The sequence below is a fragment of the Vitis vinifera genome, chromosome 9 (genome assembly GCF_030704535.1).
Source record: "Vitis vinifera cultivar Pinot Noir 40024 chromosome 9, ASM3070453v1".
In the NCBI taxonomy this organism is placed as follows: domain Eukaryota; kingdom Viridiplantae; phylum Streptophyta; class Magnoliopsida; order Vitales; family Vitaceae; genus Vitis; species Vitis vinifera.
This window is the reverse complement of record NC_081813.1, coordinates 3,404,122-3,416,642: the sequence shown is the minus strand read 5'-3', so window position 1 is coordinate 3,416,642 and position 12,521 is coordinate 3,404,122. Positions and strand designations below refer to the sequence as shown.

Here is a 12,521-nt window from a genome sequence, read left to right as displayed (position 1 = left end):
AAAAGTAATAAACTTGTAAACAATTTTTTTTCATAATTAAATAACACAACATAAAAATATTTACAAAACATAAAAACATTTATTTGGTTACTTTCGTTGGATAAAGTCGACAACTAACTTTACCAACCAAAGGGGGGTAATTTCGGTATTACAACCGACAACGACCATCTCCAACATCCCCTTATGGTAATTCAGCAATTCCGACAACTTTCCCGGGCATTCAATTCCAAAAAAAACACAAGGGTATTTTCGGTAACGTAAAAATCTCTCTCTCCTATTTTTCCAGAACCCAGGTCTTCATTTTTTCCGCCACAGTGCAGTGAAGAGCCGAAAGTGACGATCCAATGAAAAACAGAATCCTCAGCTTCGCCACTACCACCACCCCCACCTCCCCTTCTGCTACTCAGATATGAAGAAACCTAGACACAAACCCCAAATCCACCTACTTTTTCTTGTTTTTACCTAGGATTTTCTCACAGTTTCTCCGTTCCTTCTTCTGATTCGGGGTATTGGCATAGTCATGGAAGCGGGATCGAACGTTACGAGTGTTTTCTGTGTGATATGATTCGGGGGTTAGGGACGATGGGTATCGGAGGCTGAGTCCGGGGCTCGGAGATCTCTGACTCGTTTGAGTCGGTTTTCTGGGTGGTTGTGGTTCGGGAGGTTTAGATCTGGGTGGGGGTGGATAGATTTAGGAGGGGTTTCGGATCGGGAATGGTGAGTGGTAGCTGAGTTGAGTCGGCGACTCGTTGAGGCGGTGCCTTTGGGGAGAAAGTGGTAGCGGTTGTGAGTGAAAAAAATGCTTTTGGAGGTTTTGTTTTTGGTGGTTTGAGGAAACGTTTTCAGTGCTTTGAGTAACGCTGAGATCGTTGTCGGTTTAAAGCCCTGATCTCGAAAGATTTGCATTTTCTTGTGTTTGGCGCTGCTTCGTGGTGAGAAAACAAGGATAACTGCTTACAGTTCTGGGTATTTGAACTGTTCAAATATCGAAGCTTTGGAAGAAGTTTAACTCAAAGGCTGCATAAGTATTAGGATTGGCGGTTCAGAGCTTGAAATCGCTATAGAAGAAGAGAGTTGTTTGCGTTTCGGATAATCTTCGTGGGTTTTTGGAGTTGAAGTGATGATGGCAATGTCCTGCAAGGATGGTAAAGGCATAATGGATAATGGCAAGTATGTGAGGTATACACCTGAGCAGGTTGAAGCCCTGGAGAGGCTCTATCATGAGTGCCCGAAACCCAGTTCTATTCGGCGCCAACAGCTGATTCGGGAATGTCCGATTCTGTCCAATATTGAGCCCAAGCAAATCAAAGTTTGGTTCCAGAACAGAAGGTTTGGTTTTGCTGCTGATTTAGTTTAGCTTTTTGATGCACCCCTCTGGTTGGTTGATGAGAAAATGCAGGAAAAGAAAGCAAAATTAATTTGGTTCTTAATGTTTTATGTCGCATGAAGTTGCGGTAAGTTAACACAAAGTTTGGTTTCAGAGCTATTGTTCCTTCGCCTCTACATTTTCCCGTCAACCAACCAAGTCTGTTTACATATTTACCATGGTTCGTTACAAAATTGAGGATGGGGAAGGAAATTTTATCTTTTAATATGATATTTTCTGGTATGGGAACATTATTCGTCTGAACTGGAATAGATGGTTTTATTTGAATACCCCAGTCAAGCATTAATTAATAGTCCCGCATGCTTAAGAACATTGTCATTTGCATTTCTGTTTCGCTTTTTACAGATGCCGAGAGAAGCAGAGGAAAGAGGCGTCTCGCCTCCAAGCTGTGAATAGGAAGCTGACCGCCATGAACAAGCTTTTGATGGAGGAGAATGATAGGTTGCAGAAGCAGGTGTCTCAACTGGTGTATGAGAATGGCTACTTCCGCCAACATACCCAGAACGTGAGAACTCCTTATATGCTTTCTCGTCTCCAGCCATATTGTCTCTGATGATTTTTTTCCGTTTTCTTTTTCTTTTTTTTTAAAGGTTCTGATTCTTCTGAATAAAGTAGATTTTATGATAGGAGTAGATATATGGAGAACCCTCAACTTAATTCAGATGATTATGCAAAATTTCAAGTTGATTATTTCATTTATTTGTGAACCAAAAAAGTGCAAATCTAAAGTCTTAATTTTTATTTTCCCTTGTTTTCCTGTGGTTTCTTGGCTACCAAATTCAGACTCCCCCTTTTTTTTCTTTCATAATGCTGTAGTTGTTGTCTTTTGTTTTTACTTTTGAATTATCTGGGTTTTTTGATGCGGTTGTTTTCTTGGCATTCTTGCAGACAACGCTTGCCACAAAAGACACAAGTTGTGAGTCGGTGGTGACGAGCGGTCAACACCACTTGACCCCTCAGCATCCGCCCAGGGATGCTAGTCCTGCAGGGTTAGTGGGGATATGGTTGTTAGGTCCTTTTCTGTCATCGTGCTTTGTGACCACCTTGTTGTGTGTGGCTTATAAGTTTATGCTAATATTTTTTCCAGGCTTTTGTCCATTGCAGAAGAGACTTTAACAGAGTTTCTTTCAAAGGCCACTGGAACTGCTGTAGAGTGGGTCCAAATGCCTGGAATGAAGGTATCTTTCAGTACCTTTATTTTACATATATTATCTATTAATTATTTAAATAATTAATTATTTTTATATTGGCAAAATGGAATAATTTAATACTCAATGCAACCAATATTCTCTTGAAGTGTGTGACTTATCTAAGGGGTATTCCTTTATAACTTTTGCTGCCGAAATTTCTCTCTCCATGACTTGGTTGATAGTATTTTCCTTTGAAAACTTTGTATGACGTGTGCAGCCTGGTCCGGATTCCATTGGAATCGTTGCTATTTCTCATGGTTGCACTGGAGTGGCAGCACGAGCCTGCGGCCTGGTGGGTCTAGAGCCTACAAGGGTAAGTTGGGTTTTATCTTTTTGTTTCTTCCTTTCTGCAGCTTATTAAATAATTAATTGGCTTCATTCCATTCAGGTTGCAGAGATCCTCAAGGATCGGCCATCCTGGTTTCGCGATTGCCGAGCTGTGGATGTGCTGAATGTGTTGCCCACTGCAAATGGTGGAACTATTGAGCTGCTTTACATGCAGGTAGGTGATCATTGTTAAATAATTGTTCAACTGGTTGAGGTTTTATGCACAACTGCTTATTATGCTTTTGAAATTTTGTGACTTAGCTCTATGCGCCTACTACGTTGGCGCCTGCTCGTGACTTCTGGTTGTTACGTTATACTTCTGTTATGGAGGATGGAAGTCTTGTGGTATGTGTTCATAAAGTCGTCTTGACTGAATTGTCCTCTTAGCCTTGTTCTATTGTTTTCCTCCCATCAATCAACTATCTTGAAGTCATTCAAATTTTCTGATGTAATGCTCAGGTCTGTGAAAGATCACTTAAAAATACTCAGAATGGTCCAAGCATGCCACCAGTGCAGCATTTTGTGAGAGCAGAAATGCTGCCAAGTGGCTACTTGATAAGACCTTGTGAAGGGGGTGGTTCAATCATACATATTGTTGATCATATGGATTTAGAGGTAAGAAACCTCATCCTTATTTTTATGTAGTTTTTTATTAGTTGATACACAAATGTTAACCTTATATGTTTAGTTCATCATGTTTCCTGTACTTGATTATGAAACATTTGACTATCAAAAACTGGATGATGACTTTATCATGTTCATTTCATCTCCTAGCCATGGAGTGTGCCTGAAGTGTTGCGTCCTCTGTATGAATCATCAACAGTGCTTGCTCAAAAAACAACAATGGCGGTATGACTATTTTTTTTCCTGTGGGTGAATTTATAACTTTTAACTGCTACTCTCAGATACGATGTATGTGTTAGCTAACCAGTGATATCCTGAATGATCTTTTATCTTCAAGGACATTTGTAATCAGCCAAAAGAGATACTTTCATACTTAAAAATGATGCTTTTGTAAATTGGTCTGGTAGGAGGGTCTCCTATTTTAATAGTCTCATTTTTTTGCAGGCTTTGCGCCAGCTGAGACAAATAGCTCAGGAGGTTTCTCAGTCTAATGTCACTGGTTGGGGTAGACGACCTGCAGCACTGCGAGCGCTTAGCCAGAGGCTGAGCAGGTGGTTGCATTTTTAGTCATTTGATGGTGGCTTGCACATTTCTTGTTTCAGATTCTAATATATGATTTCTTGCAGAGGTTTTAATGAGGCTCTCAATGGGTTTACTGATGAAGGGTGGTCAATGATGGGAAATGATGGCATTGATGACGTTACCATCCTTGTGAACTCATCTCCTGAGAAACTAACAGGCTTAAATCTTTCCTTTGCTAATGGATTTCCTGCAGTCAGCAATGCTGTGTTATGCGCTAAAGCATCAATGCTTTTGCAGGTTAGTACACTGAAAATTTTCAAATGTTCTGGATGATTAATGGGAACTATTGATAAAAAGTTCATTGAATTCTATATTTCTTTGTTGTGTTTATATAATGCCACATTGGATTTGTAAATTCACCTATCAATTTGACAAATGCTGTCCAAGCATTATTGAGGAAGTTTACTATGGTTCTATCCTTTCATTTAATTTAGCAAATTAAAACAAGTAAATGTAAATTTGGTCCATAAGTCTTTTCCTGGGCCTTCTCTTAAAGCACGTGCCATTGCATATGTAGCTCAGTGTTAAGACGTGTTCCCTATCATACTAGAGGAAGAAGTTCATAATTTGCTTACATGGGGAAACCAACATTTGTCTTTGTTCCACTTGCTTGTAGAATTTACTTTTCTTTTCCTCATCCAACAGGTTATTGCTGAGTTTTCAGACCTTGTATTATCTAATCTGTCTTGCAAGTGTTGCAGTAATCATTATCTTGCCCTCTAAATTGTCAAAGCTGTCTTTGTAGTTATCTATGCTGGATATCCGACTGGCAGCAAATAAGAACTTATTTGACCAAAAGCTGGCTTGTTGATATTTTTTTTTCATTCGAACCAGACCATGAATTTGTGTTTTCCAAAACAAACCATGTAGTAGATTAAATGAAACCAAATAAGAATAATAGCAATTACTTAACTAAGTAAAGAGTACGCCAATTATTGTTAAAAGGTAGGAGTAAATAACCAAGCTCATGTCTCAACCTTTCCCTTGGAAGTCATTAACGAACTCATATCCAAGTAGCATGATATTGGGTTGATGTGAAGTCCTACTAAATTTACTGTGAAAAGCTTGGGGAGGTTGGGGTAGTATTAATTTATACTGGATGGCAGAGGGGAGGTTTCTCTGTACAGTGAATATGAGACAGTACCCACAATGTAATGTTTTTGCTTTAGCACCTTTTGTGCACCTTGTGTCTAGGAAGGGAAATCCTGGTTCCTATATCTGCTAACTCTTTTTGCTCCTTTTTAGCACAAGCATAATGGTCCATTTCTAGTGTTGATTCCAATTACCCTAGTTCTCAATTGAGAACCAAACCAAACAAGTTTGGTTTGGTTCTTGGGTTGCAGAAGGCTGGGTTGCATCCCCTTGTGAAAAATACGAAGACATTGATTGTGGCTCAATTGGTCATGGTTGGGGGCCTCCATTTTCTTGATATTAATCTTTTTGTTTAAAGGCTTTATATCTTGTTCTGATGTTCTGTTCACTATTTATCATTTTCAGAATGTGCCTCCAGCAATACTTCTTAGGTTTCTGCGGGAGCACAGATCAGAATGGGCAGACAACAATATTGATGCTTACTCAGCTGCAGCTGTAAAAGTTGGTCCCTGTAGTTTGCCAGGGTCTCGAGTTGGAAGTTTTGGGAGCCAAGTCATACTTCCACTGGCTCACACTATTGAGCATGAAGAGGCAAGCAATCTATTCATAGTTTGTTATTTTAAAAGCTAATTCAAGATTATTGAAGAATGTTTGCTTCAGACTTGTGAATGAGATATTTGTTTTTGTGCTTATTAGTTCTTGGAGGTCATTAAGCTGGAAGGTGTCGGCCATTGTCCTGAAGATGCAATGATGCCTAGAGACATGTTTCTCTTGCAAGTAAGCATTATTTCTCCAAATTGCTTGTCTTGTATTTATATTTGTTGTCCTATATTAGGAAAAAAAAAGAGGCTGAGGCTATTTTAAGCTATAACCTACTTGTCCAGAGCCCCTTCTTCTGAACTAGCATAGATTCAGAGTTCCAAATGGATTTTCTGCAAACAGGTTTTAACACACTCAATTTAGTGCTACATTTAGGTGCAATTTCCTCTCTTAGAATGCCCAAGTTGGATTTCCTGGAAGATGGTGTGTGTCTCATTAGTCACAATTGGTGCTGCGACTTGGCTGGGTTGTTGGATGTGCTTTGACAAGTTTTTATACACTTAAGGTTACAGTTGGGTTGAAAAATTCTATTTGATCTCAATTGGGTTAGATTTGGCTCCAGCAGTGCATTAAAATGTGTAAGAGGAGATAACTCCTAAACCACACATGTAGAGTTTTGAAATTAAATGGTAATTTGTGTCTTTTGGATCTTATTTGGATTTTCTTTGTTGAGTTCCAATCATGTGTACTTGGGATATGATGCTTGTTTATCTTGGAGTGAGTGTAATTATTCTGAATGTTAGAGAACTTTGATTGCAGTGCCAGTTTGTTGCTGAGATTAGCTTTTCTTCTGTTTAAATATGGAATCACAGGTTTTATTTATGCTGTCACTTCTTATGGTGCTAGTGTTAAACCAAAGTCATACCTTTCCATATGTTTTCCTGTTTCAAAGTTTTTGGTTGTGCCTTTGCACTACCAGATATGTGACAATTCATGCTGTTGAGATTTCTGAAGTTCGTTGAACATGCTATCTTAGTAGGTATCTTCTTTTGTTATCATGACCTGTTAGTTGTTGACATTATTGATGTCTCTGTTTACACTGTTTCAACAGCTATGCAGTGGAATGGATGAGAATGCTGTTGGCACCTGTGCTGAACTCATATTTGCTCCCATTGACGCTTCTTTTGCTGATGATGCACCTCTTTTGCCTTCTGGTTTTCGCATCATCCCTCTTGATTCTGGGAAGGTTAGCATTTAAATCACATTAACTGTTGTATTCCTTTAGTTTCTCTTGCCTTTTTCTTTGACTTTTCTTTAATCAATGAATTGTCCAATGATGCAGGAAGCCTCCAGTCCAAATCGCACCCTAGACCTTGCATCTGCTCTTGAGATTGGGCCAGCTGGGAATAGATCATCAAATGATTATTCTGTTAATGGTGGCAATACTAGATCTGTTATGACAATTGCATTTGAATTTGCATTTGAAAGCCACCTACAAGAAAATGTAGCATCCATGGCTCGGCAGTATGTCCGCAGCATTATATCATCTGTTCAGAGGGTGGCATTAGCTCTCTCTCCTTCGCATTTAAGTTCCCATGCTGGTCTTCGACCACCACTGGGCACTCCTGAAGCGCACACACTTGCTCGTTGGATCAGTCACAGCTATAGGTGTGCCTCTTTAATTCTCTACCTTGCATGTATGGAATCTTGATGACAGCAACACTTTGCTATTGATGTTTTAGGAGATAGAGGGAGTCATTATGCCAGATTAAGATTTTGTTTATCAATTTAAACTTTAAGAGGATATTGAAAGAGATAAAAATGTGACTGCTTGATTAAGGTGGTGCATATTCCTCTCTCAAAGTATTAATCTCCTTTTATTTTCTTTATTTGTGAGGGATTTATTTATCTCAGTTTTGAAAGGTTAATTAAAAAAAATTAAGGTATAACGTTTTCAGTGCATAACAAGATGGACTTAATAGTTGCTGGTTATATTCCTTTTGGGAACAAGTTCTATCCAATGGTGTTGATTAAATGCTTTCATTATAACCTATTAGCATGTCCTTTCCACCTTAACTAAAACCAAACAATCTATGAACTTGATGGAGCATTGCCACATTGATATGCTTAATAGCTTTGTGTTTTCTCCTGCCAAAATGAAAATAAATATAGCACACTGTTCATGATTTTACACTATTTTAGGATATTATTGTTGGTTTAATCACAAGGATATGGAACTTTTGGACTCCGCTTTCTGAATTGTGGGAATCAAGCTAAAAGGTTGCTGTAGTTTTCAATTTGAGTAGATCTGTCTGTTGGTCACAATGTAACCTAACCCTGACACGCACTGTAAAACTTTTGCTATATTTCATAAAATGGTCAGCTGAATACTTCTTCCTTGTTTCACAGGTGCTACCTGGGTGTGGAGCTACTCAAATCCAGTGGTGAAGGGAGTGAGACCATCCTAAAAACACTGTGGCATCTCTCAGATGCTATCATGTGCTGCTCTCTGAAGGTGTGCTTTCTAATATACTACTTTGGTTTTTAACCTTCGTTTTTTCCATCAAAAAAATTTATGGTAATGTAAGTGACTGTTCTATATATATCCATTCAGATATTGCAGTAGTTTTATGCATGACCATGGCAATTAGGTCTTCTAGTGGTGATTTGATACTTATCATAATCTATGCCACAGGCAGTAATTGTTTTGGAGTTTAGCATATATCATAAGGGGTATGAATGTGTTGTCAGGCTTCTGCTTCTACATGTGGTGCATTGCATAGACATTTTTAGATTATTTTTAGTGGTTTGACACCCAGTTCCAACAATATAATTATTGATTCTGAAAACTCGTGGAAGCTCTCTAACAATAGATCTGATTTAAGTAGACTTTTGAAACAGTGTTAATACTTCGATTGTCCTTCTGACATGACAGTAAAGGAGGTGCTGTGAAATGTGTTCCACAATTTCAATCTAGTCTTCCTCCTGATTTTCAGTAGGATGATAATAGGGCTTCTGACAATATTATTTGCCTCATGGAGTCTGGAAGTATGTAGCTTCCTTACTGTTATGACTTAGTGTTTGCCTCTTTTAATGTAATATGATTCTCTGTACTCTTGAGAACATATAAGAGATCTAATGGTTCATTTTAGGCATGAATATGGATATCTTAAGCAGCCACAAAACCCTTCTAGGGATCTTTAACTAAATTAGTTAAATTCTTACATGTTTTTATTTAGTTTCGACGGTATGTGCACATAGAGAAGATCAATTCCTATGTATGGGTATGCATTATACACATGGAATATAGCATTTCTACTCTGTTCTATTCCTTGTCTAACCCATGTTAAATTTTACATGGGACTACAAGAGGAATGCTTGGGGCAGTAATCCTACTCTGGATCTGATGGGAGTCCAATTGAAGTTTCTGATTTGTAGGACCTTTTGTTGTATTTGACTGAGTAGACCATAGTTGTTACAGCATTAACAAGTTAGACACAATAAAATGAATTTCTGATGATGCGTTTTGTTGGTTCAGTTTATCCATGCAAGGAAATGCCTAAGCATCTGGAGGGTTTTGTGTTGAAACATTGGTGATTTTATCCAGAATTTATTATTTGATGTGGTACCAAACCGTCTATTTTTTAGCATCGTACTAGACACAAATGTCGACTTCTCTGTCTTTAGATCGCCGGGATGAGCTTTATAGATCCAGTTTTTTGGCTATCTCATCTGTGTATCTCTAGCCATATTTGTAGCATTTAGTTTTTCCATTGATATGCTTATCATGTTAAGATACTTTTATGGTTTTACCTTGATTTTTCAAAAAGCCAGCATAACTTTTAGTGCTTAATTCCTGCAGGCATTACCTGTATTCACCTTCGCAAACCAGGCTGGTCTTGATATGCTTGAGACAACCTTGGTTGCCCTGCAAGACATTACTTTGGAGAAGATATTCGATGATCATGGACGCAAGACTCTCTGCTCAGAGTTCCCTCAGATAATGCAACAGGTCTTCCAGTAGCTTTTATATGGGATTTCCTTTTATTTTATTTTTCCACGTTGGGTTTGATGTGGGGGAGTTTGATTCGCTGTGGCAATTTCATTTCATTTTCAGTTGCCTCACTCTGACTAGCATCAGTCACAAATGAAGTGTTTACAAAGTATTGGAGTCCTACAATATAATGAAAAACATGATCTCTTTCCTTGAAATCCCGCCATTGATGCTATGAGTTATTAAGGAGACACTTTGGATACAAAAAAAAACTAAATAAAGGTTTTATTTCCATGGATATTCAAATGCCTGTTTCCAGTTACATGTCCCCATTTCTTTCAGAAAATGTGGAGCACTTCTTCCTAATTTCTGCTTGGGAGAAAAATTAGTTATTTCCTTGCATGAGAGTTGGGTATTTCAGACTTTTTTAGTCTTTTGCTTTAACCATCTTTTGTGAAAGTGCACCAAACATTAGATATTAATGGATAGATAACAGCTGTGTTTTGATTCTTTATGTGCAGGGTTTTGCTTGCCTTCAAGGTGGTATCTGTTTGTCAAGCATGGGCCGTCCTGTCTCATATGAAAGAGCTGTGGCATGGAAGGTGCTGAATGAGGAAGAGAACGCCCATTGTGTCTGTTTTATGTTTATGAACTGGTCTTTTGTCTGACCTTCTGACCAGAACTAAAAGTACAGTGTATGAAGAGTACTAGAACACTCTTAAGACCATTATTCTCGTCTTTTCTTTTTTCTTTTTTGTTCCTTGTTTGTCTTTTTGTTGTGGAAACCCTGGAGTACTGATTAGGACCAATGTTCCCATGTTTTTAGGCCTGCTGTTGAGATATTTACCCTGAAACTACCTTGTGTTCCATTTTGGGTAATTTCATGATCTCTTCAGTTCCTGAATAGAAGAATTATCTCTGATGTAATTATTTGTTAAAATGGAGGAAATGCTTGAAACCAGGAACTGATTCAATGCTAAAAACTTCTAACACTCAATGCTCAGCTGATACCCACCTGCTTTCCTGAATGCTCATTCTTTCACTTCAGAGTAGGTCTGTCCCCAAAAGTGGATAACCCAAACCCCAGAATTGGGTTTGTAAGAAAAAAAAAAAAACCCAATACTCCTGTAGGTGGTCGGTTTGGGCTTTGCCTTAGCCTTTGAATTTTTGAAGCAATTCCATCACCATAATCACTTTATAAATACAAATACCTGGTAGTGGCGGATGGTGTTTGCTCAATTTATATTATAGACAAGGGTTTTTTCTTCAATTTATTACCTTAGAATGAACAAAAGCAATTTATATTTCACACTTACTACACAATCCCATTCAACCGGTCTATTCAATCCTGGGAGCACAGCTGCTGGTTCGACCAATTCTGGGTTTCATGGAGCTGTGGTCATTCCTTTGGTGAGCACTTCTCCTGGCCAACTCCCTCATTGTCATAGTCAAAGACAGCTTGGGATTCAGCCTAGTAGTGTTAAATCTTTCACACAAATCCTTGTGAGAGCTCAGTGCTTCTTCCATGGCTGTTCTCGGAACTCGCTTAATCCTTTCTTTCACCGCTTCTGAACAGATACCGCAAACCCATTTCCCAGAATGAGAATAGCTGACTAGCTGGATGTAACTAGCTGTACACTCCTCCATGAATCCACAGCACTCGCACCGGGACTGTTCAACCTGAGTAGCTTCACTTCTGGTGTCGCCTTCCTCGATTGTCATCCTCTGTGACTCAGCAGAAACATCGGATATGGCCCTTCGAATGCACTTCTCGCTCTGTTAAACAATGGATTGCATGAAAAACAGTTAACAAGCAAGAAAAGAAAGTAAAAGACAGCACCATATATAATCTATAGTGCATGCAACTCACCATGTTTGATGGAAGCTATGATCCTATCAATAGCAGTGAACAGATACATAAATAGGGAGAGGGGGAGGTGGAAGGTTACTAACACAGCCAAATATCCATTAATCTCCCGAAAAGAAAATATCTAAATTCTGAAAGAGAGTAGAGAGGTTTAGGGAGGGTTTATAGGGGCAATGGAGTCGAGCAAAGGGGTGGAATGCAGTGCAGATATAGGTGGTGAACAAGTTGCTCAAACTTGGAAGTCAGAATTGCAATGGAAATGGAATATTCCACTTGTCATGGCCCCCGTGATGATTCACGAGCTCTGATATCAACCTACTGAGAGCAGACGAACACGGTGTTCTGAATGGATGAGTCTGGTTGGATTTGGGCTGACTAGTGACAAGGCGAAATGGGTTCCCAAGTCCCAACTTCTGACGGAAGCTTCATCAACCATAATGCAAGAGCCAGTGGCATGTTGGAGATGGATAAGCCCCTTCAAAGCTCAGGGGTTAGCCAAAAGTGGCACGTATGGTGAAGGATGGAGAAAAGGACAAAATCTGGTTAGCCAAAAGTGGCACGTATGGTGGAGGATGGAGAAAAGGACAAAATCTCTCTCTCTCCCTCTCTCTCTCTCTCTTATCCGGTTATGCAGAGAGGGATGACAGGAGTAAGTGCCCTATTCTTATCTATTTTTATTTTTGCCTAAGGACTTAAATTTTATCATACATTTTTAGTGGTTAAAATTGCTAGGGGATTTTTAGTGGTTATTTTTGTATTTTTAGAATTATCATGTATCCTCGAGCATTTATGATGCTTCCTCGTAAAATTTTGGAAATGACTCGTAATAATGTTGAGAAAAGATGTGGCTCACTCAAAGATAGCGATGGTATACCAACTATACCATATCAAGGGTACAATATTAAGGGTTTCGAATAT

The 12,521-nt window shown here is 38.8% G+C and overlaps 2 protein-coding genes across 2 annotated transcripts; one reads left to right on the top strand and one right to left on the bottom strand.

Moving 5' to 3' along the window:
- The first annotated feature begins 191 nt into the window (after nt 1-191).
- On the top strand, nt 192-10,697 carry LOC100260057 (homeobox-leucine zipper protein ATHB-15). Its single transcript, XM_002283967.4, has 18 exons — nt 192-1,329; nt 1,733-1,892; nt 2,276-2,376; nt 2,475-2,565; nt 2,795-2,890; nt 2,966-3,079; nt 3,166-3,249; nt 3,364-3,519; nt 3,679-3,753; nt 3,973-4,079; nt 4,155-4,347; nt 5,608-5,793; nt 5,899-5,979; nt 6,854-6,988; nt 7,085-7,410; nt 8,152-8,257; nt 9,605-9,754; nt 10,258-10,697. Exons 1-18 carry the CDS (start codon nt 1,121-1,123, stop codon nt 10,402-10,404), a joined length of 2,517 nt encoding a protein of 838 aa, XP_002284003.2. The 5' UTR covers nt 192-1,120; the 3' UTR covers nt 10,405-10,697.
- Nucleotides 10,698-11,049: 352 nt separating this feature from the next.
- Nucleotides 11,050-12,030, bottom strand: LOC104880235 (uncharacterized). Its single transcript, XM_010656329.3, has 2 exons — nt 11,607-12,030; nt 11,050-11,512 (listed from the first exon to the last, which is right to left on the bottom strand). Exons 1-2 carry the CDS (start codon nt 11,607-11,609, stop codon nt 11,075-11,077), a joined length of 441 nt encoding a protein of 146 aa, XP_010654631.1. The 5' UTR covers nt 11,610-12,030; the 3' UTR covers nt 11,050-11,074.
- Between the last annotated feature and the right edge of the window lie 491 nt (nt 12,031-12,521).